This window comes from Antechinus flavipes, chromosome 1 (genome assembly GCF_016432865.1).
Source record: "Antechinus flavipes isolate AdamAnt ecotype Samford, QLD, Australia chromosome 1, AdamAnt_v2, whole genome shotgun sequence".
Lineage (NCBI taxonomy): Eukaryota > Metazoa > Chordata > Mammalia > Dasyuromorphia > Dasyuridae > Antechinus > Antechinus flavipes.
In genome coordinates, this window is record NC_067398.1 from 77,594,426 (window position 1) to 77,620,501 (window position 26,076).

Consider the following 26,076-nt stretch of genomic DNA (forward strand, 5'->3'; position numbering starts at 1 on the left):
TTAGAGGTTTCCAAATTCAAAGTGAGATGTGGACTCAAGCCAAATAATCTAATAATTTAATCTTAATCACCCTACATTGAATCCAAATCCATGAAAAATAGAGTTGAACCATATAATTGCAACAAAAAGGCCTTATATCTTAGACTGAAATTCAGATTTAAGGGATACAAAAAGAACTTCCTAACTGCAAATTAGGGGGGAAATCTGTAAGGTTTTAAGAAAAAAAATTAAAATGCATTTTTTGAATCCCCTTTTCTGAAGTTTTTCTTTCTTTGAAAATTTAGATAAATATATTTAATCATAACCTTATACACATTCATTACTAAAAAATGAGTTCTCCCTTTTCTTTCTAATCTGATTATTTAGTACCCTCTGTGTTCTATGAAGCAAAAATGGAAACCCTTAGACAGATCACTTCAAGGCTCTTTACTACCTTGTCATCATCCTCACAAGTCATGACATTGGAGAATGGGATTTCTGCTTTAAACATCTTCCGACAGTGCATCAGCTGGACCAGCAAGTAACAGACCGTTTTGAACTTCATCCTTTTGGCTGGTTTTATATCTGAGAGAATAAGTCCAGGAAATATCTGTGCAAAGAAACAAGAAGTAAAAAACAAAAAGAAACATTAAAATAAGCCACAGCCACATTGAAATGAAGATAGCTAATACATTAATCTCTCCATGAATAAAAATAGATTCTAAAGGCACATCTTTGTCAGAAACCTTACTATCAGAAGAAAAAAATAATATGAAGCAATATTAATGCATTCCTTCTAGAATATCAGATAAGGAAGGAAAATATCAGATAAATATATCATTAAATGCTAACAAAAATAATACCAAAAGTGATTAATATAAAATCCACATATGAGAATACTAGGACAGAGGAAGGCACAGTTTGAATTTATGTAAAAGTCAGAGTCAAATTGCTCTCAAATAGATAAGCAGGGAATGATGAGGAAGGGACTAAATGGATGTCAAGAAGTCTGTGAAAGGGTACATTTCTTTTTTTTTTTTTATCATTATAGCTTTTTATTTACAAGATATATGCATGGGTAATTTTACACCATTGACAATTGCAAAACCTTTTGTTCCAACTTTTCCCCTCCTTCCCCCCCATCCCCTACCCCAGATGGCAGGTTGACCAATACATGTTAAATATGTGAAAGTATAAATTAAATACAATATAAGTATACATGTCCAAAAAGTTATTTTGCTGTACAAAAAGAATCAGACTTAGAAATAGTGTACTATTAGCCTGTGAAGGAAATCAAAAATGCAGGCAGACAAAAACAGAGGAATTGGAAATTCTATGTAGTGGTTCATAGTCATCTCCCAGAGTTTTTTCGCTAGGTGTAGCTGGTTCAAATCATTACTGCTCTGTTGGAACTGATTTGAATCCTCTCATTGCTGAAGAGAGCCACGTCCATGAGAATTGATCATCATACAGTATTGTTGTTGAAGTATATAATGATCTCCTGGTCCTGCTCATTTCACTCAGCATCAGTTCATGCAAGTCTCTCCAGGCGAAAGGGTACATTTCAAAAAATGACTGACAAGGGACATTTCCTCCTCTCTTCCCCCCACCCCCCTAACTTCTGTGAATAGGCCTCTAAGTAATAGTTGGGAAATCAGAGAGTTAAGGAGGTGATAATTCAGCTATGTACTCTTAAATGGCTGCTACCCTCCACTCCTAAAAATTCTTTTGCATCTGTTTGTTGGTTTCTATAAATACTTTTTAAAAGATAAAATGTACAGATCTATAGAGTAATCAATAACCATGTAAATATAGATAAGAAACCTAAACCACAAATGATAACTAAGGTATACACTATAAAATATACCCATATAAATGCATCCGATTGTAATCCAAACATTCTGCTCCATATGTTTCTAAGATACTTATCATGGATAATATATGGTATGTTATTGTTTTCTCTGTCCAGTATGAGTCTCATCCATCTATCAGACCAGACTTTCTATCAAGATGATGGGATGTTATCATATCCAAATTCAATATCACAGTGTTAATAGTACATCTTTCACAAATATTTGTTAAACTGAGTTGAAACTAGTTGAAATGAAATAGCCAATACCATAGTTCAATAATGAAAATGTTCTCTGTCTAGATAGATTAAAATGAAAAAGAATGAATGAAAAAAAGGGGAAAATAACAGTTCCAGGAAATGGTGGCCAGAAACACAGAAAATATGATTTACATTTTTTTTCCTAGGGTCAGTTTCAGGACTGATATTTGTTTTTATTTTGTTTTATTTTATTTTTATCCTCAGCACTTTGTACAATATTTGGCAGATAGTAAGTGTGCAATAAACATTTGTTGACTGAGTGCATCAATTGGAGTGCAGAAGAGGGAAGGGGAATGAACAGGAAAAAGAAATATAAAGGTATTATAAAAAAATGGTCAATTGATGATCTAGTCCTTAAAACTTGAGCAATATTCCCTACTAACTTCCACTCTAATACATGAGTACCTGATAAGCCTTCTTCAGACAAGAATGAGGAAGGGAATGGTGCTATATTGTTAATGAAGAAAATTTTAAATGATTTCAAAGTTTCTTGGGCTGGCTCAACAGAGATTGAAACAGAATTTAGTGTCTACACAAAATGTTTCAGTGAATGATAACTTTCTTGCTTGGAAGAAGGCAAAGCAAGTACTAATGTGAATTACTAGATAGGAAAATCCTTCCTCCATCCAACCACCACAAATGAATGTGTATATAATGCATATACTTTCTTTCTTTAGTTTCTTGTAGTTATTCTTTTCTGATTGTAGGTGACTGCATACTCAGAAATGAAATTGATTAAATAACCAACTTATAGGCTTTGAAAAGTGGGAAGACACATCAGATACCTAGCAAATGGAGCCAGTAGTTGCAGCATCTGAGTCCGATGAGGACCTTGTGCAGCAGTAAAGAAATCTGCTTGACTCAGCATCACAGTGGACTGGTCTATCAGCTCAGATGTCACCTTCTTGAAGGTACAGTTCCAGCTGATCAATGAAGTGACTTTTCTGTTACTGACTGCTTCATTCTGAAATTGACTTGGGGGGACGCTATGAGGGAAAAAATTACTCCTGTGGCTAAAAGGTAACCCTTTATTCATGTGTTCCCTACATTCTGTGGTTCAGTAATTTTGGGTTTAAATTTCAGTCCACAGATGAGTGAGTTTTCCAGTTTGGGGAAATGCTTTTGTAACTACTGTCATTGTTATATTTGCCCAGTAAATATTCATTTGTAAAAAGCTAATTCATGTCAAATGTCTGATTGATATTGGGGATATCTTATATGGGGCCTATGAGTGATATTATTAGAATATTCCAATCTCTCATAATTATCATTAGAATTGTCAGAATACAAGAACCACCTCCTCTTTAGGGCTTCAATCACCAGAAGTAGTTGATAGAATCAACCTGGAGGAGATGTTATATGACCATTCACTTAGAAGCAGTATTGCATATAGAAAACTGACCCTGAAGGCAGGAAGACTTGAAAGCAACATTGACCTCTGCAACCATCCTTATTGTGTGACCTTGGGTAAGTCAGTGCTATAGGCATCTCTTCAAGTGAGAAGGTGCTAGAGGAAATTTCTTCTCATGGAATTCTGAAATTCCATTAAAATCACAAGTCAAGCACCTCTACCCACTGGAAACAAAGATTACTAATATAGATTTTAATACATTGGAATATTCTTTCTAGGATATTTATCAATAAAGCTATTGTTTCATTTTAATTATAATTCACAAATACTATTTTTACCCAAATCATTCCTTAACAAGAAGTATCCTGTAGAAATTAGAATGTATTCCTTTCACAATCATCTTGTTAGTAGGTAGTGTAATATTTTTCCATTTTGCAAATGACGAAATGGGGGATTAGAGAAGTAAAATGATTTGTCCAGGGTCACAAAGCTGACAAGTGGCAGATTCAAAACTTAAAAATCATCTTATAACTTCAAATCCAAAGTTATTTATCTTGTTAAATTCAGTATTCTCTCTTCCCCAAAGAAATACCCCAGTTGTTGAGTATAGTATTTATTTAATAAATGATGATAAATGACATGTGATCCACATGATCAAATGATATTGATTCTTCTGTTTACTGTAATTATTCTCTTTTTCTCACATCTAAATGTGAAATCAGTGTTCATAGTCATCCTCGTCTAGATCTTGGAAGTTTCTTGATGTCAAGATGGAAAATATATTGAAGAAGAATCCGAATCCCAAAACTATTTCAAATGAATTCATAAATGTTGTTAACAACTTGTTAACTCTTAATGATCCCTTTTGGTATTTTCTTGGCAAAAATAGTAGAGCAGCTTGCTATTTCTTCTATGGCTGATTTTACAGATGAAGAAATCGAGGCAGAGTTAAGCAACTTGCTCAGGGTCATACAAGTGAGTAATATCCAAGGCCAGATTTAAACTTAGGTCTTCTTGATTTCAGACCCAGCACTCTATCTTCTGTGCCACCTACTTGCCCTATCAGTGGGAAGAGGGTGGGTACATAGGATATTTTTCCTGGGGAAAGGAACAGAGTGTAGTATTCTATCAAAGTCAATAGAAATGTCAGGGAATCATGGAATATAAGAGAAGGAAAAAATCATAAAGGACTAGGCCAGTGTTGTCAAACACAAATGATCTTTTTGTTTTAAGTTTATAGCACCAATATTTTTGAATTACTATAATCTTAATTAGACAAATTACCTTCAATTTCTGGGTCTTAGTTTCTTTATCTGTAAAATCACTATCATACTAATTGATCTTTATCTTTTTAGTTCTAAATTCTATAATCCCAAATATTTGTGTATTGTTTTTATTTTATATTCTTCTAGGAAAACCAAAAAAAGATATTATAATTTAAATAAATCGTCTGGTTTTATTGGATGCCCAAAATTGAGTGAGTGAATAAGGGAGATTCTATCCAAATGGCACTAAAGCTTTTGTCTTGGATTTCCTTCCAGTGTGAACATGCATGCACATGCGCACATGTGTCTTTGTGTGTGTGTGTATGTGTATGTGTGTGTGTGTGTGTGTGTGTGTGTGTGTAGGAGAGGGAAGGGAAGGGAAGGGAAAGTAAGAGTAATAAGTATTTATTTCCACTGGAATTAGTGGCTACACTAGTCTCATCCGGCATATACCATTGTGGGACTGAGTGATAGTAATTCACTATGGGATCAGATATTATTTACTCTGCTTATCTCAACTATGCAACTGAACTTGCTTTTGGGTCCAATCTGTAAGAACACAAAGTGGCCCTGGGCAAGCTATCCAACAAAGACTTTGAAAGACTGATTGATCAGTAAATGAAGAAATAGATATGGATCAGTATAGCCATATCGTAATTACGGATTCTTCAAGTTGGAGACATTAAATATGACCTAATTTAGAACTCACTCCAGTGCAAGAATCCCTTCTATACTACTTCTGGTCATCAAGTCTTTATTTACATATCTCTAGGATCAGCAAATAGAGAAGACCTTGATTTCAGTTCTGCCTTGAAAACTTGTAAAATGAGAGGAATAATGTCTGTGGCTTCTCCTTTGTGGTTGTGATGAGATATGTATATGAGCAAAGCCTTTTTTTTTTTTAACCTTTGAAGTGCTATACATCTGTCTGTTTTTATTACTGAGGAGATAACTGAGGTTCCTATGGTTGCTGCCAGCCCAGCAGCAGGCAAGATTGTTACAAGAGAACCTCTTATGAACATGTCATGATATTTGTCACCCACTGTAACAGAGAGGGACAATTAGGTAGCACCATGGACAAAGTCTAGAGACAGAGCCTAAAGGAAGACTCATCTTTCTGAGTTTAAATTCAGGCTCAGACACTTACTAACTATAGGATCCTGGCAAGTCACTTAACCCTGTTTGCTTCAGTTTCCTCATCTGTAAAAAGAGTTAGAAAAGGAAATGGCATACCACTCCAATAAAGAAAACCCAAGACTGGGACAGGACTGAAAAACAACTCAACAATAAAACTAACAGAGAAGCTCCTTTTCTCATCAAGAGGCAAAATAGAATGCAGTATGCTATCAGCATTTGTATTTATAAATCAATTTATAAATTGATCAGATCATTTCTGGATGAGATGAAAAGATATCAGAATCACAGGAGTGAGAGATGAAAGACCTACTGATACCACATCTCATACCCAACTTAGTAATATATGTAATTCAACACTTTCATTTTTGTGATAAGGAAACTGAGGCCCACAGGGTTTGTGACTTGTTCTAGCTTTCCTGTCATGCTCCTTGCTTTACTTAAAGTGCTTTCTCTCTCTCCCTCCTCTCTTTGTCTCTCTGAGTATACCCTGAGGATTATCCCCAAAGAAGCCTACAGACTAAATTGTGAGTCCCTACTTAGACCCATAATATTATGAGAAGCACTAAGCACACTGCTCCTTTCACTTATGTATGATGCTATTCTATTTCACCCCACGACAGCTGTCCTGCCTTCTTGTAGATATTCTCCTCTCCCCCACCTACTTTTCATCACTGTGTTGTTTTTTTTTTTTTTTTAAATTTGTCTTCCCCTATTAGAATACAGGCTCTTGAGAGTAGAGCTTGTTTGGTTTTCTTGTTTTCAGATTTCTAGCACTTTAGCACAGTGGTTGGTATATAGTAAGTGCTTAATAAATGATCTATCATGGAAAAGTAACATAAAATGGAATTCACATCTATATCTTCTGAGTCCAAGAACTATATTCTTTTAGAATACTATTTTGTCTTTCCCTATGATAATTTGTGAATATTATTAATTATAGAATATATATACATATTATATAATATATATATACATATACTTTAGGAACACAAGGTTTTCACTTGAGAGCAGCAGAGAGGCCTTTATAAGTCATTAAGATTAATTGTATTTGGTAATCAACAGATCACAAGTTAACAAATGGAAAAAATTTGTTTCCAGTCAGTATATCTAGCATTAAAATCACCTTTAATAATGTATGGGATATGGGGAGGGGGAAGGTGTATTTGTCAGTGTAGCAGTAGTGCTAGAGCTTAGAGGATCCAGCTAGCATTAAATCATTCCCAGTGCTATGTATGTACATGGAAGGTTGAGGGTGAAGTAGACAGTCATACATAAGTGAAGGAAGCAGTGTGTTTAATGCTTCTCATGATATTGTGGGTCTAGTAAATCTTACTCAAAACTTGATCTGTAGAACAACTGAGATATTACCCCAGTTCCTTGGCACCTTAACCTGTCTGGGACTAAGAGAATACCGAGTTGCTAGTCTAGACCCACTTGTTATGACTGCCAAATGAAATGGAGTCCCATTGGAAAGCCCAGGCCTTGGCTAACTCACCAAGGTAACAATTCCTGATTGGCTCCAGGAACTTAGTATAAAACTCATTCAATTTGCAACATTCAGCTATGAGTGATGCTTTCAATTTAACTAGGCTCTAATTCCCAGAAACTATATTGAATGAAACAATTTAGAACACATATTAGGAGACTAAGGATCTCATTACAACACAAATCAAAGAAATTGCTTTTTGATAGAGAAAATCTTTAAGTTATTATGCAAAATGTTTTGCAAACAACATTAACTTGGGGAATCATTTACCCAAACAGACATACACATAGACACATCTCATGCATATATGCATGTATATACATACTATATGTACGTATGTATGTATACATATACACAGATAGATATCTGTGTGTATTACTAAGAATTAACAGACTAAACACACTCTATGTGACTTGGAATCCCAGTCTCACAGAATTCTTTGCTTGTAAAAAAATGTTTAGTTTCACATAACAAAATTCTTTCTGGTATTTTTACTTGAGGGTTAAATATGAAAACCTGTACCTCTACACCTTATCCTTTATAAGTGGCACAATTGAGAGAGAGCTAGACTTGGAGTCTGGTCAGAAAAACCTGAATTCAAATCTTGCCTCAGAGTGATCCTAGATAAGACACAGCCTTTGCTTGCCTCAGTTTCGTCATCTATAATATAAGAATAATAATAGCACAAACTTTATAGAGTTGTTCTCAGGATTAAGTAAAATATTTATAAAAGTATTTTGTCAATTTTAAAGTGCAAGAAAAATACTAGTTTCATTACTAAATTTCAGATTGGTTTTACAAATGTAGTCTTGTTATATAATGTTTTTGGTGGGTCTTCAAAGAAGCATCTACTGGACTTCACTGCCAATTTTATATATATTAATAGATCATTGATAATAGTCTTCCCTATGATTAAAAATGTGAAACAAAAATGAACCATATTCATGATTCCATTAAAATACATATATTTCTGTGTATATATGTAAATATATTATATTAAATATATTTTTAATGCTGGGATGCCATTGAGGATTTAAGTAACATCTCAAACAGATCATTTTTTTTTTGTGCTCAGGTGATCAGAGATAATGCAGGATGTCAATATAGATTATTTAAATCATTTAAAATTTTGTTTCTCCTGATCTCTTTTTAATTCTTATACTGATTTCAATTTTCTTTTTTCTAATAATTTTTTCTCACATGATAAGGCCTCAAATATATATGCACACATATATATTTACAAATGAATATATATATATATATACATATACATACATATATATATATATATATATATATATATATATATATATACACACACATGTATTGTATACATACATATTTTTGCTGTTGTTCATTTGTTTTCCATGAATGTTTGCCTCTTTGTGACTCTTTGGTATTTTCTTAGCAAAAATACAGTGGTTTACTATTTCTTTCTCTTGTTCATTTTACATATGAAGAAACTGAGGCGAATAGAATTAAGTGATTTGCCCAGAATCACACAGTTTGTAAGTGTCTGAGGCCACATTTGAACTCAGGAAGATGAGTCATTTTGATTCCAGGCCTAGAACTCTATTCACTGATTCATACATACTTGATGTGGTTCTAATAGATTTTTCTCATACTACTACTTATGTCTGAATCATATGTATACACACACACACACACACACACACACACACACACACACATAGCTTTACAAATAGCTTGTAGCTCTAGTTATATGCTAGAATCAGTCATTTGAAAGTTCTTATGAATCAATGAAAAATGACCACTGATAACTGATAATAGATGACCTGTGTTCCCCTTAATCCAGAATTCTAGCCATTTGCTAGGCACTGATATACTAACAATATTTTGGAAAATAATTCAATTGTTCATTTCTTTCTCATTGTAGAATAAATACTACTTGATATTTGATTATCATCTAATATTATTATCTAATCCTCTTTTCACTTTAATTTTCCAGGAATACCTTCTTTAGTGGAACATCTAATGGTGATTGCAAAATTAGAATGTTCCTTCATTGGCATAAGGTACTGTTATTCATTTTCTAGGTCTTCATATTTAGAAAGAGAAAAAAGCATAATGTCCTTTTCCAATAGAGGAATTGTGCATGAAATGGTTCCTTAATATCCTTTACTTAGTGGCAGATTGAAAATCCATTTCTGTTTCTGCCAGTTGTAAGAACATAATAATCAGAGATAGGTAACAGTACCATCTTTCTAAGAACTGTTGCCAAATGAACCTTAGATTAAGGTACAAAGCAACAGAATGAACACTATAGTGGTTTTCTTGTATCAAATATAGAACCCTCCATTTAACTTTTAAAGCCTTTTATAATCTGTTGTATGCCTTCCTTCTTTCCATTCTTTTTCTTGTACTTTCTTCAAACTCTGCAATCCAGCAACATTGGACCCTTTTCTGTTCATCATAAAAGACACTCTATCTCCCAACTCCCCAATTTCCCAGCTACTCTTGCTTTAAATGTCTCCATCCTCAGGTCTCTCTCTTGTTTTTTCTAGCTTCTTTCAAGCTTCAGCTAAAGTCTCATTTTCTACAAGTACCTTTTCTTGATTTCCCTTATTGCTAATGTGTTCCCCCTGAGATGTATATTTCTTGGCTATACACAGAGTCCGCATGCTATCTTCTCCATTAGACTGTGAGAGTTGGGACTGTTTTAGCTCTTTTTTTCTATGGCATTGTGTCTGGCACACACGAGGTGCTTAATAACTGTTCATTGACTTGACTTTGAGGAAACAGTGTAAATTGATCCTTTGTGTATTTAAATTGCCTTGATTGGAGTCCAAATTACAGCAACTGAGCTTCTAAGAGATGGTTGTTGAAAATCCTGTGGGAGAATCATTTGGTTTCCAAGTTCCTCAAACAGAGATAGAATTTTAATGTTCTCATTTTTGAGGAAGACCAAACATTAGATTAGGTCACACTTCCTTTCCCCCAATTTTTTGTTTTAAAAAAAGTGGAATAGTTCCACCTTAACAAAATCAGAAACATTGAAGCCCTGGGTTTAGAATGGGACAATAAATTTAATTCAGTGTTTGTGGAAGGCGTTCCTTAAATGCCTTGGAAAAAACTGTTTGCTCTTACTAATAATTAGGTCACACTGGGAAAATTGTCTTAGGGCCTTTATAGAAAAAAGAGTAAAATCAATATCCAACTTCTTATCTTTGGGGTATATATGGAAGATGGCTTTTCCAAAGGAATTTCACTTCCTTATGAATAGGACCAAAATGAGTAATTTGCTGGTATATGGAACTTGAAAATAAAAGAACAAAGAAAACTCTCCTTCAGGATATATGGGTAAATTTGCCTACAATTCTATGTATCCATGAGTAAATGTTGAAATAATGAACACAGAAAACATTTGAAACTATAGGGTTAATAATGGCTTAAGAAAAAACAAAAGCAAAAACCCCAAGAATATTGCACTGCACTAATTTCTGTACTTCATGATAGTACATCATTCTTCCTATTTTAGATAAATGTAAGAAATATGCAACAGATAAAAAAAGAATTCTCCTATATGACCATATTTTAGTTGTGGAGAATTGGATAGAAAGATATGATGAATCATCTTGATCTATAAATATCCACTCCCCAATCATTAAAATGAACACTTTTGGAAGCTTTTTTTTCTTTTACTATGCTATGTTTAACTGATATATCTCTTATATTGAGGAGATTCTTCTTCATTCAGTGGTATGAATATAGTTTCCAAAAGTATTCAACAGCTGAGGCAAAAGAAGAATATGTTCTACATTAAGCAATAACAGATGACATCTTGATTTAACTAGATAAATTCTCTAGATTTTTATGACCCTTCCTCTCTTTATCACTGGCAATCAATTGAATGAATTTTTATTTACTTATTATCTATGTAAACTTGGACACATTGTTTTCCATCTCTGGGTCTCAGTTTCCACAACTATAAGCATTAGAAACTTGGATTAGGGGACTAATGTTCCTTCCAGCTCTTTATGTGTATACATTAATAAAAATTTATTGAGCCTCTTTTAAGTCTAAGGTATTCTTCTGTATTAAATGTAAGGCACCCTCCAGAAGTTTTTAAGTCTATGGATGAAACAATGTCCTGACTGATGCACAATACCACTGGAAATATCTATCATTCAGTGGTGAGTTGCAAAGTGACATATTGACTAGTCTGTGACTTTGCTGGTAAAAGCTATTGATGGGAGTGCAATTCTTGCAGATTTTTTTTTTTTTGCCATTGTTCAGGAATGTTACCATTCTTCAGGAATGGAAACCAGGTTGTTCAGGTCATTAGATATGTTGGAAAGAAATGTTTATCATTTCTGACACAAACATGGGGAAGCTAAAACTTGCATTTTATGGTCTCATGAAAAGTCAATCAGTAAATCTGACTATTGGACAAGTTTCAAAGTACAAATAGATGAGTGAGTATTGAGCTTCTGCTTACTTTTCCTGATAAATAGAGGTATATTGACTAGGGTACCTGTGAAAAGGAATTATCTGAAATAAGCTGCATAAGTATTTGCCTATTACAATATGGCAGTGCAGTCATATCATTTAGGAAAATGCTTCATAGGAGAGCGTGTTTGTCTAATGAGAAAGGTAAGTAAGCATTTGATTTTCAGAGCAAGATGCTAACTTGCTATTCACTAGAGTTTAAATAGAAAAGTTATATTTCCTTTGGCAAATGTGATACTATATGGTCTAAATCAGCCAGAGATTTTGTCAGTGGACCACAATTTGTGCTACAATGTAAAAATACTTCTCTACACTACCTTCCAATAACCTGTGAATGACTATTGCCAAAGTTGTAATAATAACATATTTCTCTAGCATGATAAGATTTACAAACTTCCACCAAGCTAGTATTATTGTCACCATTTTACAGATGAAGAAATGCAGATTTATTGAGTTTAAGTGAGTTGTCTAAGATTAAAGAGCCATTTGGTGGTAGTTCTAGTTATGGATTCTGCACTTCATTAGAAATACATTGTACATCATTTTTATTGGAAGAATGAATAGCTGTTACTCAGCATTTTTTTTTACTCCTACTGGTAAAATATAGTAAATATATATATTTAATAATATTATATTGATAAAATTTTAATGTTTATAATTTTACATTCGTGGATTATAACTTCAGCTTTAGAAATTAAGAAACTGAGGATCAGAGAGTTTAAATGATTTGCCCATTGTAATCCAGTTAGTTATGTGGGACTGCAAGTCCACTATGCCTAACTGTAGATCTCTCAATAGGCTTTCTGTTGGGTACCAGGTGTGGTGATTTCCTATAGGTAAAAAAGGAAATCTGAAGGATTGAACTTTGGGGATATCATCAGTCCTTTTTTAATCCATAGACTTGTTGTTCAGAGTGGGGAAGAACTACAAATTTGAAAATATAGAGACACACACATTCTTTAAAAAACAAACCAAAAAAACTCCAACTCAGCTTCAATTTGGCAGTTTAACATTATAGAATAGAAGAGGCAAGAATTTGCCTACCTTTCTCCGATGGGATGGTACAATAAAAAAGGTTTCAATATTATGCTTTTTCAAGAAAGTGTTCCTCTCATGTCCAAAACCTGGTTCTACCTCGTAGTCCCCGTTTAGGCACTCTAATGTCGTCTTTGTGATATGAACCTTCCTATAAAAAAGGAGGCAGATGTTCTGAAAGGAAAAACATTACAAAAGCTCCTGGATATTTCAAAACTCAATTCTCACTATTTTGAATGCTCCATTAGAAACATTATTGGAGCTAGGTCAAAACATTTCAAGACTTTACCTTGTGTAAGAAGGTCCATATTTTGTATTACTTTCATAGAAGGGCCATTGTAATCAATAAGTTTAGTATATATCTTTTCATAAATACAAAGGTGAATCACCTTAAAGAAAGAGGAGTGGTAGGTAAAATAGAAAGAAAGAGATGCAATAGAGAAAAGAAAAAGGAAAAATATGATATAAGGAAGGAACAAAAATAAATGAATGTTACAGAATTATTTTTAAAAAATTGAACATGGCCTCAATGAAGAGATATAAGAAGACATCCCACCCTACTCCACAAATAGAGAATATTACATATATTTTGAGATTTTTTGGTGTGTTGATCAGTTTCGCTAACTGTTTTTTTCTTCCTCTTTTCTTTATATGATTATTCTGTTACAAGAAATGACTTTTGTCAGATTGATTTTTGTCAGAGATTGAGAAAGGTACCTGTGCAGCCCAGAATTTGTCTAGGAGAAGACTAAAGATGTGTTCAGATGATCAGTTATCAAATGAGAGGAGAAGTGTGTGGTTATTTAAAATAAAAATCTACTTTTGTAGATTTAATTCTTATGGAAATCCTTGCTAGTAAATTTCATGATCTCTAGTCTGGGAAATACTAATTTACTTCCACCTATGATAACAAAAGAGGGGGAATAAAGGAATGTTGGGAGAAGATTAGGCAATTTTAATATAAAATATATCATTAAATTCATTAAAAAAAAGATATCTAAGACGGCACCTAACCTTTTAAGAGAGTAACTTTTGCCCTGTTCATTAGTGCTAAGACCTATCCCTCTCCACTGAGAAGAGTTAAGATATCTATGAAAGAGAAGTCTTTTTGTATTTTCCAGGAGAGAGAGAGAGAGCAATGACCTAACTAATTCGGTTATTTAACTATTCTTGAATATTAATCCAGGCTATATTTTTACATATATTGTTTCTACCTTGAGATTCCTATACATGTTACCCAGAATCATCTTAGGGTTGAGTCATGTTGGAGGAGGGGAACAGGCTGTCAGTTTGAATAACTCAATCTGAGTTAGAAATCATATGCTTTGAGATTAATGTGAAATTAAATAAATTTGTTTCTGGAAGATGTGACTAAAAGTGAAGGGTAAAGAATTAGTGCTAATATTTCTTTTCATTTTGAGAAACTAAACATATTTATTAATGGTCAAATCATTATGGTGTCTAAGATTGTATAGGAAAATATTTCAAAGAGTTAAAATTAGTCTTTATTTTTATATTCCCTTTAGGATGAGGAAGGTCTTTCATCCTGTTGGGTTGGGATTAACTCCCAAAAGCTTGCCAAAAAGAGAGCTACAATCAATTCACAGATTCATCTATGTGCTAAGGAATGGAAAGAGCTGGAAGGTAGCCCTGGGTGTGCTGTTATCTAAGCAGCCTGAAGTGTGATTATTTGCAGTTCGAATCACCCAAGTTACTACTAAGCAGTTCTTTTGGCACTGAGGAACAACTTGGCTAACAGAAACATTTCTCCCTAACTCTCTAATACTCAGGCCCTTGAAAAGAGAAATCTTGTAATCCTTCTTCCAAATCATTTAGTCTGGCAACTTGTATTTAAGCCATTGGTTCTCATGCCTTTTGTTCTGTGGCCCTTTTGTTTGGGATAAGGAAATAGGCCTGAAAAGGGAATAATGAAAGAAGAAGATAAGGGACAGAAGTGAGAGAAAGGAATACAGGAAAGGAAAAGAGTGGAAAAGGGGGAAAGGGAAAGAATTGGGAGGGGGAAAGGAAACAGGACAGAGGAAAGGAGAGAAGAGAAGGGAGGTGAAGGAAAATGAAGGAACAGAGGAAAAGCAAAGTAAAATTAGATAGGTACACAAGGAACACAGAAGGGAGAGATGAAAGGAAGGTGGAGAAAAAAGAAAATGAAAGAAGAAAAAGGGAGGAAAAAAGAAAAAGAGAGATGAGAATAAGATAATTCAAGGAAAGATGGAAGGTAAGGAATAAAGGTAATTGCCCCAGCAACTAGAATAGAACACAAATGGATTGAGCACTGGGCTTGGAGACTCATCTTCATGAATTCAAATCTGCCTTCCGATACTTACTAGCTATATGAACTTGGGCAAATCACTTAACCTTGTCTGCTCAGTTTCTTATTTGTAAAATGATTTGGAAGAGAAAATGGCAAATTATCTCAATATCTTTGACAACTACTTTGATATCTTTGCCATGAAAACCTCAAATGGGGTCACAAAGAGTCAGACAAAATCAAAATAAATGAACAGTAGCCCTAACACTTGTTGAAAATTCAATGTTTTTGGAAGTCAGAAAATCTGTGTTCAGATCCCTGTTTTGCCATTTATTACTTATATCATCTTACCAAATTATCTTACCAAATTCACTTACTATTTCTGGGCTTCAGTTGCTACATCTATAAAATTAGGGGATTAGTAACAGAATACCTCTAAGTCATTTTTTAGTTCCATAATCAATGATTCTACCATCTTACAGATTGAATATAATAAAAAAAAATTAGGGAAAGGAGGAAAGGAGCCAGCTTCAGAGATAGGTTATGTAACCATACATAGCTTCTCTATGAAAAAAAAGGACTTGTGTTAGGAGGAGCAAGGGATTGATAAAGACACAGGTGTAGGCCAGAATTTTCTAGGAGAAGACTAAAGATGTGCTCATGTGCTCAGTGATCAATTGATGGGACAAATGTATGGCTGTTTAAAATGGAAATCTACTTCTGCTAACCATATTCTCTAATTCTTACAGAAATCTTTGCTAGTGAATTTCATGAGCTCCAGTCTGGGAAATCCTAATTTATATCCACCTATGATGAAAACTGCCCACTGAATGATACATTGATGTTACACATATTCTAGAGAAAATGTACTCTCCGAGTTCAAATCTTGACAATACACACACACACACACACACACACACACACACACACACACAAACACATACACACACTCTATAAAATGAAATTACAAATTCAATCCCAATGTGTCATTGGATAACACAAACCACTCAGATATATATCCAAAGACCTTGCAAGAATATGTACAGCTCCTGCTCTATCATTCTAATAAATATCAATGAAGATTCTCTGCTTGACTACTCCCATTCTATTTTCATCTGAGAATGCTGGGACAATAGTAGAGATTGCTCTATAAGATGTGGAAAAAGGAAAGGAAGAGAACAGGGAAGAGAAAAATCAACTACTATTATGTGACAGGAACTATGCTAAACACTTTACAAATATTATCTCAGATGATCCTCACAACAATCCTAGAATGCACATGCCATTAAGACACCCATTTTGCAGTTGAGAAAGCTGAGGCGGGCAAGGAGCCAGCTTTAGCGATAAATTGTGTAACCATACACAGCTTTTCTATGAAGAAAGGAGGACTTGTGTTAGGAGGAGAAAGGGATAGATAAAGACAGGTGTAGCCCAGAATTTGTCTAGAAGACTAAAGATGTGCTCGTGTGCTCAGTGATCAATTGATGAGATAAATATATGGCTGTTTAAAATGGAAATCTACTTTTGCTAACCATATTCTCTAATTCTTACAGAAATCTTTGCTTGTAAATTTTATGAGCTCCAGTCTGGGAAATCCTAATTTATATTTATTAATAATTTAATCATAGTCACACAGCTAGTAAGTGTATGTAGTTGGATTTGAACTCAAGTATTCTTCAATCTAGATCCAGGGCTCTATACATTGTTCCCACCTAGTTGAGTAAGAAGGAAAAGAAGATCAATGATAGAACAAAACATGAAGGGGATAGAAGAATGTAAGCATGAAGGAGGAGTTTATGACACCTATGACCCCTTTAGGGAAAAATAGTTGGGTAGAGAGGAGCTAGGAATTAAAAAAGGAATCACCATCTGTCCTGACAAGAGCCACATAATGATGGACAATAAGAGATTGTCCAGTTCCAAAACTCATTGATCCAATAGTTCCAAGGATTTTTAGTCTAATTTCAATATCTTCAAGCCCATAATGTCATGTGTGGGTTTATTTCCATGAAAAAACTATAGATAGACATAAGCCAAGAATGGAACAATAATTTCCTGATCCCCATGACTTTCCTTTAAACAGGCAAAGGCATAAATATTTTCATATTTATTTCATATTCATGTTTACTCTGACCAAAATGGTTAATATAGGTTAAGGGGAAGCTCCCTATTCAATTCTGAAATAAAATTATATTCTTTTGTATCTCAGTACTTATACTTTTTCTTAGCATTTTTATGAGGCACAAGTAGATAAAGTAACTTGCTCAAGGTCACGTGGAAAATTAATGGCAAAGTCTCTGAGAGAACTTGAGATTCCTTCCTCCCCATTCAATCATAGTAAACTAAATGAATAAGGATGCTGGAGCATATTCAATATTGGGTATTAATGCATTCATCATTCAGAATGTTTGCTTAGGGAGGTTTAATGCATGCAGCTACAGCTGATGCCTTTTTATTGTTTTATTTTCCTAATTCATAATGTAACAAACCAAAACCTGTCCCCCAAAGCTTGTTTCTGTTTTTATCTCTACCCTTAAATGATGACTAATCATGTTTGGGTACTCAAATTTATACTGATTAGGTCATAAGCAGAAAGAGTTAATGCACTTTCCCAAGTGGCAGTTTGCTCTTAAGAATTTTTATTAATGTTAGAGATAGCATTACACATACTATCAAAGAAAGCATCACAACAGAGAAAGCAGTCTCTGGGGGAAGGGCATATGCATCAGGATACATGTATGTATTATTTAACACAGATTACAGTACACCTGAAAAGGCAAGTTGGAACACATGTTGATTATATTTCTAATCACATGCATATATGTGTATTATATATTTGTATGTGTGCTATTTAAAGATGTAAACACTTTGAATTTGTTATTGTCAAAAGTATTTTATTTATTTATGGGGGAGGGGGAAAAAAGAAGAGAAGAGACTTCATATAATTTCATATAATTCTCACTCACTATACCTCTTCTGTCTTAGACATCTGCCTCAGGCACAAAGAGATTATATAATTTGTCCAGTCACAAATTATGGGTAAGAGATTGGACTTGAACTTTTCTCTCTGATTCTAAAGCCAGTGCTCTATCTATTATATTAAGCTCTCTCTTTAATCAAAAGATAATTGAGACTAAAGGAAAGATGTTAAAATGAGATGCATAAATCATTATTTTATTTTTTTCTAGATCTTGGTGCAATTTATGCTACCTCGTAGACATATAGTCAATGATTATTGATTGAATTTATATGAACAAGTAAATTAGTAAAAACAACTTTAGAAAGTCCTTGGGAATGAATTTTAATTTATTTAAAAGGCATAATGTGCATGTAATTAATTTCTAAAATCAATTATATACCTATAGCATAAATAAAAATATAGAAATAAACACAATTTGTATATATTTTTACATATATACATACATACAATATATATAGGTATTAAATATATGTGTTTATATACTTCCATATGTTTTACTGGGGTGTTTTTGTCCCATATGTAAAGATTTAACTTCATACTTTTTTTTTTTTTTTGTAAAATAGTCTTTATACTTATACATGAAATACTATCAAGGAATTGCAATTAACAATCTTGAAATATTGTAATCAGTATAGCTTTTTGAGACTTACCCAGGTAATCCTCCAGTCTCCATTACATTTGCAAGGGTCACATCATTTGACCAGACATCATATTGCCACTTTCGAAGTCCTAGCACCCCACACAGGACACGGCCTGTATGAAGACCCACTCTCATGTTGAGGTCAACTTCTGTGGCTTCTGCAACAGACCTGAAATGGAAAAGAAGACTTCTTAATTACTTCCAGATCATGTCAACTTTTAATTCTTATGGAATAATGAATCAGTATCCTATGTTTTCTAAGATATTAAATTATAGAAATAGTTACATGGTTTCAAGAATTTCATTCTTGAGAGTTTCCCCTTGAACCAAATTTCCCTCCAGTATCTTTAGGTTATGAGATTATATCTCTCAAAGAAATTTTCAAAATTCACTCTTATAAAATCTAGGTTGTATTAATAGAATTTTCTCTTTATTACAGCTCCTAAGATTCATTGATTATTTCCTCCCAAAGATCTTATCATGTCTACTTCAGAAATAAATTCCTTCTTCCTCCAATTTTAAAAGAACTACTATTAAAGGCAAGTTAAAATGCATCAAATGCTCTTATTTCATAAAAAAGCAAGCACTAGATATTTGAAATCCCCATAAACTATCATATCATGCTTTCATGATACATTGTGTGATGTTTCCTCATCATCTATTTTTTTTCTTTCTAGACAAGAGGTTTATTGCATATTCTCATGATTATATTGCTTTCATCTGTTTCTTTATGGATTATTTAACCAAATGTTCTCCAAATATACTTCTCCAGTTCTTAAATGTCTTTGCATGAGTGTACCTTTTTATGTTTATTACATACAATGCAATTCCAGTGCCCCCTTTATCTCTTTAGAGAGATAAACTTTCGTTTTCAGTATCTTTATCCTGTTAAAAATTATTGAGGATTTCTCCAAAACGTTTTTGTTTATATGGATTATATTTATAGACATTTATCATATTGTAAATAAAAACTATTTTTGAATTTGTAGATCCTCTAAAAGTGTTTCAGAGATTCCCAGGATTCTCTAGACCATACTTTGAGAACCATTGCTTTAGAGGATTCCACAGGGAATCCAGGAGATTCTCCACACACACCACTACAAGGAAAGCATCATATATATCTATAATATAGCTCTAAAGTTTTATCAGTTCTTCCCTTTGTTCTCTATGTCATCTCTCATTCTTTCAAAGGATTCTTCAATTTTCTTGATAGCTTATATAATAAGCATACATTCCTCTGGTCAGTTATCATCTTTCCCACTTGGAAGGTTACTTGCATTTTGCTTGCATATAGCTGTTATTTGACATAGGCAGAAAAACAAACATAATTCTCTTTTTGTAAAATGCCCCTTGCCTTCTACACCTGGTGAAAACAGCAAGCTACTCAATTCTTCTCTAATACTCAATTATTCTCTAAATGCCACATTCTTTAGTTCCTTTGAGGTCATCTTACCTACTTAAGTAAAAAAAAAATGACAGTGATCTTTGCCTTGGGATAGAACAAAATTGGGGCATAATTAGTTGATTCCTGTCAAAGTTCTAATGCAAAAAAAGTTTTCAGTTGCCTATGGGAAGGCGAAATTGATTTTTAGCTACCTCTTATTTCTTTCTACTTCTTTCCATTAATCAGACTTCTAGCAACTTCTTTTTTTTTTTTTTTGCTATTTATCTGCATGTGTATGTATTCTTTACAAATATACCTATGTGAAACCACATATGCAAACATGCATATGTAAATATGTTTGTGTGTGTGTGTGTATTTCCCTCCCTCAACATTTGTGTATTTTACATTGTCACTTTTGGTTATTCATAGGTTGGTTATCAATAATTGAGAATTTTTGGACATTCATGGCACAATGAAGAAATTACAGGTGACACACATAAAAAGATAACTAAAAATTAATAATTCATAAATGCATAAGTACTCCATATTATTAATCTGTTTTTAATCATTTACTACCATAAGTATACATGCATTTATTATAAACAATTACATTTTGTTAAAAGTTTCAGTGTGTGCTAAAGAACTATGGGTTACATATCTCTTTTTGGGAATACCTCTCTTTGGCTCTCTACACCAAGATTCAGTCATGTGATTTTTACCCAGAGTGATCTTTACATTGTGTACTTTTTGTAGAAAAATGAAATCCATGAAGCAGTTTCCACAACTATAGCAGTGGATGTTAAGATTCTGCAGTGTGCAAAACACTGTTTTGTGTAGAAATTGCAACTTTTTTTATGGGTGTAGTGTATTGTTTTAATTGTTTTTGTATTAAATGAGTATCATAAAAATCATTAAAACTAAAGATTGCTATTGGTGGGTCTTCATATTTGTCTATACATATGTGTGTATATGCTACTCCTCTGCTCATATGTGTTGTCTCCCCTATTAGAATGCAGATTTTTTGAGCACAAGGACTGACATACTTTTCTATTTGTCTCCCCTATGCTTATGACAGTGTTTTACATATAATAAGTGGTAAATAAATGCTTCATTCATTAATTCCAACATACTTTGTGCTTTCTCATCTCCATTATTCTGACTGACCTTTTTTTCCCCTGATATTTGCTTCCTCCTCCTCTTCATTAGCTGAAGTCTATCTACATTTTAAAAGTTCGTTAAAATGATGCTACCAATTTTATGAAGCCTATATCTTACACCTTGTTTTATAGTTTCCTAATGCACTTACCATATTGCCTGTACCTTACATCTTATTGCTTTCCTAGATGATAAGCCAGGTTATGCAAAAACCTAAATTTTGCATCTTCCTTTATAGCAGCAAGAGAGCTTTATGTATGACAGGGGTTTAACAGATCCCTGTTGAGTAAACAATTGTGACCATAAATTCAATCAGAAACCATAGTATGGAGTCTTTATTTTAAATTAAGTGTTTTTTTAATCTCCAGTTTACTTTAAATATGTGTGCATATATTTGTGTGTATGTGTGTGTATATATATATATGTATACATACACATACATATATATGTAATAAAAACTATTAGCAAAGAAGACTTCTTAAAACTGCAAATTAGGGTATAATAACAAAGAAAATCATCAAATCACTTTTTTCCTGAAAATACAATTTTTTTCAATGAATTCACATTTATTGCTGTACTCCAGAGCTTACATAAATCCACTATGTTATAAGGCACATCTTAGAGATGATTGTCCCAATTCTTTATTTTACTTCAAATTTTTATAGCCAGAATTGTGAAATAATTAGAAGAAATTGTTATTTAAGGAATTTGTACAACATAAAAACTTTGAAATATTTGACCTGTAAGTAGAAATTTACAATTCGACACAGTAATTATAGATCCTACACCTCCAACTCCCCACAATCACTGAACAACTGCCCAAGGTATTACTTCAAATCTTCCAGTCCAATCCTTGGGTGTTTTGATTACCATCATCCATGCTTCCATGAAGTAATTTTAACAACTAGCTGATACTGTTAACACCTTAGATTCTCAAAATAAAGTTGCTAGCTTTTGAGTGAGACATCCTTTAAAAAGAACATCTGGGACCTCCAAATGTGATGAATAAGAAGGCAAACGAGCAGGCATTTGCCTTGGCTTCAAAGCCATAAGGCTTTCTGCTGTGGCAGCTGCCACATATTGATGAGAAAAAAGAACATAGTAGAGGCAGATTGAAGTACTTGAATACTCAAAGAACTGAGCTTCAGGTTTTGATTTATATTGACAGGAGTGACTTTAACAGAGACTTTAGCTTTTAAATCAATCCACTACATAAGTTTAAAGGAAGTTGGACTTAAAGCTATTTTTTTTAAAAAATGTAGCCAATAACAAATAATTCATACACTGTTCCCTCTATACATGAAGAAAATATGCCATATAAGTGTGACCAAATATAACCTGAAGATAAATAGAACAGGTACTGTGGGACATATTTAATTTGTATTTCATATTTGCCTAAACCTTTCCAGGAGGGTACTTTACTGTCCTCTGTCCTTGTCAGACAATATTTGGAATATTATATCCAGATATGGATATTGCACTTAAAGCAAGACAATGATATGGAGAGTTTCTAGAGAAGGAAATCCAGAATAGAAGGGCCTCAAAACCATGCCCTGAGACTACTGTTTAAAGGAATATGGATTATTTAGCTCAGAGAAGAGAAGTTTTTAGGAGAACAAAACAGCTTCTTAAAATACTTGAAATGCTCTTATGTAGAAGAGGGACTACTTGAGCATAGGACACAGAACCAAGAGGATTAAGTGGAAATTGTAAGAGAAGTATGAGGTACTTGGAGAGGTAATGGGAACTTTTAAAGGAATCTGGATGACCCAATAGTTGGATGGGCTTGAAAGATTCCTATTCAGGTATAGAGTGTAGTAAAAGCAGTCTAGCATAACAGAAAAAAAAATATGGTTCTCTTGGATGTTGGGAAAACTCTCCTGTCATGACTGGCCAATATGGAATCAAGCTGCATTAGAAGAGGATGATTTTCCCATTACTGATAGTCTTTCGACTGGAGACCAGATGGCTATTTGTTAGAGATATTATAGAGGAGATGCTAATCAGATCTGGGTTAATAATAAATGATTTCTGTGGCCTCTTCTATATTAGACAATCAATAATTTAGGTATCTAAGCACAAAATTTAATTTTAATTAGACTAGATTTTTAAATGCCTTTTTAAAAAAGTCATATATCTACACAGAGGTTAGAAGATCAATAAACTAGGACCTTGGAGAAGCATATTACTGTATAATATGCTTCTGACTGAGGCTAGCTTTTAGCGGGTAAAAGAAGAAAAATTCCAGAGGCTCATTGGGAGTCAGGAGTTTTATAGTTTTGGAGCAGAAATCTTAACCTGGAATCTGTGAACTTAATTTTTTAATAACCATATCTCAGTATGATTGATTTTCTTGGCAATTCTTGTATATATGTATTTTAAAACATTCTGAGAACAAGTTCATAGACTTCATTAGACTTTAGAACTTTGGTCTTCTGTCTTTCCTTCTTGCTCAGGGTTTAGCTGCCTCCTTGGGGAAATGATAAGCTGTTGTTTATTTTTTAAAATTTATTGATGATTCAATAAACTGTCTTTTTTAAAAATAACTTTTTATTGACAGAACCCATGCCAGGGTCATTTTTTTTATAACATTATCCCTTGCACTCTCTTCTGTTCTGATTTTTCCCCTCCCTCCCTTCACCCCCTCCCCCAGATGGCAAGCAGTCCTATATATTAAATAGGTTACAGTTCAATAAACTTTCCATATGCAGAACTTCAGTATAAAATGTGAAATAGGAGATTGGATGATTGAAAATACTTCTGTCAGCCTTTTTTGTAGTGGCAAGGAACTGGAAACTGAGTGGATACCCATTAGTTGGGGAATGCCTGGAAAAGTTATGTTATATGAATATAATGGAATATTATTTTTCTCTAAGAAACAATCTGCAAGATAATTTCAGAAAGGCCTGGAGAAACTTACATGAACTAATGCTAAGTTAGTAGAACCAAGAAAATCTTGTACACAGTAATAACAAGATTATGTGATGATCAACTGTGATGGACTTGACTCTTTTCAACAATGAGATAATTCAGGCCAATTCCAATACACTAGTGATGGAGAGAGTCACTTGCATCCAATCAGAGAATGTGGACACAACATAGTATTTTCACCTTTTTTGTTGTTATTGTTATTTGCTTGCTTACTTTTTCCTTTTTTCCCTTTTTGATTCAATTTTTCTTGTGCAGCACGATAAATGTGGAAATATGTTTAGAAGAATTGCACATGTTTAACATATATTGGATTGCTTGCTGTCTAGGGGAGGCAGGGAGTGGAGCGGGAGGAATAAAATTTTGGAACACAAGATTTTTCAGGGGTGAATGTTGAAAACTCTCTTTGTATGTATTTGCAAAAAAAAAAAAAGCTTGTATTATTTTTTTTTTAAAGAGATGTGCCATAAACACAGATTACCAAAAAAAAAGATGAAGTGCATGTTAAAATAGTTACTATTTCCAAGAGAAATCCCATCAGGTTTAAAATTTTTTTAATATATCCTGAAAAAAAATGTGTCCCTCACTTCCTATCCCTTAAACTTGGAAGCCTTGAAACATATATTATATGAGAATGGGAAAGTCACTCCATGTCTCATCCATATTTCTTCATATATAAAATCTGGATAATAATACTTTCAACATTTGTCTCATCATTTTATGAAGAAAACCATTGAAAACCTTAAAGTTGTATAGAAAAATGACCCATTATAAAAATAATTCTAGTTATTCTTTTGTTAAAATAGTATTTTTTAAAGCAAACCTTTATCTGAAAAGACATACACTATATTTAAATATGGTTGATTTTCTCTTTTAGCCATGCTGATGAAGTTGCTCATACTTATGCATAATGTTTTGGGGAAAATATACACCCCAATTCAGCAGTTTTAAGACAAATTTCCTTCTGCATTTGTTGTACAGCTAATTTAGCAAAGGGTAATCTTTGTTAAAATATGAACTAGTTCTATGATAGAATTATTACTGGGAGAAAGTTCTTTTAAGTGTTAAAAATAACACTCAATCATGACATAGTAATTAGCAATTAATAAGTGATAAGCACAATATGGGTCAATGGAATGAAATAGGGAAATCCTAACGCTTATAGGACCTGAGCTGATATAAGTAAGAATCACCAGAGAGAGAAAAGTTAAAGCTTTACTGTATTCATTCTGCCATGCTCACATTTCTCCATTTGTACATTGTTCACATGAATCCCTTAGTAATCAAAATTCTCCTAATTCCCCCATACCTTATTTATCCCAGAAGATTTTTCCCTACTCTGCTTATTTTCCTTTTACACATGACATGCTTAGGCTATTTTCCCACAAGTCAGTCTACTAGGTTTGTATGAGAATATCCCTATGTTTTAAGGTTAGAAAAAGAGAAATGCTAAATATTTCTATGAACACATTCCCCAGAAATGAGCATCTGAATCCTCTGACAGAAGATCATTTCCTTCTGGTTAAATATTAAAAATGTGCTTGATTCAAACACTCAAATGTGTAGTCAACAGAAGCCCATGATTCACAAGCATTTATCACAATTTCTCCACTTTAACATTTGCTTCATTCAATTTCTCTTTCAAAGCAATGATAGGAAATTCATCTTACCTTTCATAAAAATCTGCATAATGCTTGAAAGCATCTGAATTGACTGTCATGTTTCAGAAAAGCAAGATATCATTATGAAAGTGGTGTTAATAAACCATTAGCTTAGAATGGGAGGCTGAAAATGTTGGTCAAATACTGACATATGGAAAGATGGGTAGTGAGTATTTCCTTCATTTTCTGTAGTATGCTGGAGAATGTGTGAAGCATGAACATGATTTTT

At 33.4% G+C, this 26,076-nt stretch overlaps 1 protein-coding gene across 1 annotated transcript in view; it reads right to left on the minus strand.

Annotated features, from left to right (window-relative positions):
* Nucleotides 1-26,076, minus strand: part of ADCY1 (adenylate cyclase 1) — a 193,100-nt gene that overhangs the window by 83,054 nt on the left and 83,970 nt on the right. Inside the window, exons 5-7 of the mRNA XM_051970634.1 lie at nucleotides 18,730-18,888; nucleotides 12,843-12,984; nucleotides 434-589 (exon numbers count right to left, since the gene is read on the minus strand). Coding sequence (XP_051826594.1) covers nucleotides 434-589; nucleotides 12,843-12,984; nucleotides 18,730-18,888 — 457 coding nt within the window. The remainder of the gene's footprint in view (nucleotides 1-433; nucleotides 590-12,842; nucleotides 12,985-18,729; nucleotides 18,889-26,076) is intronic.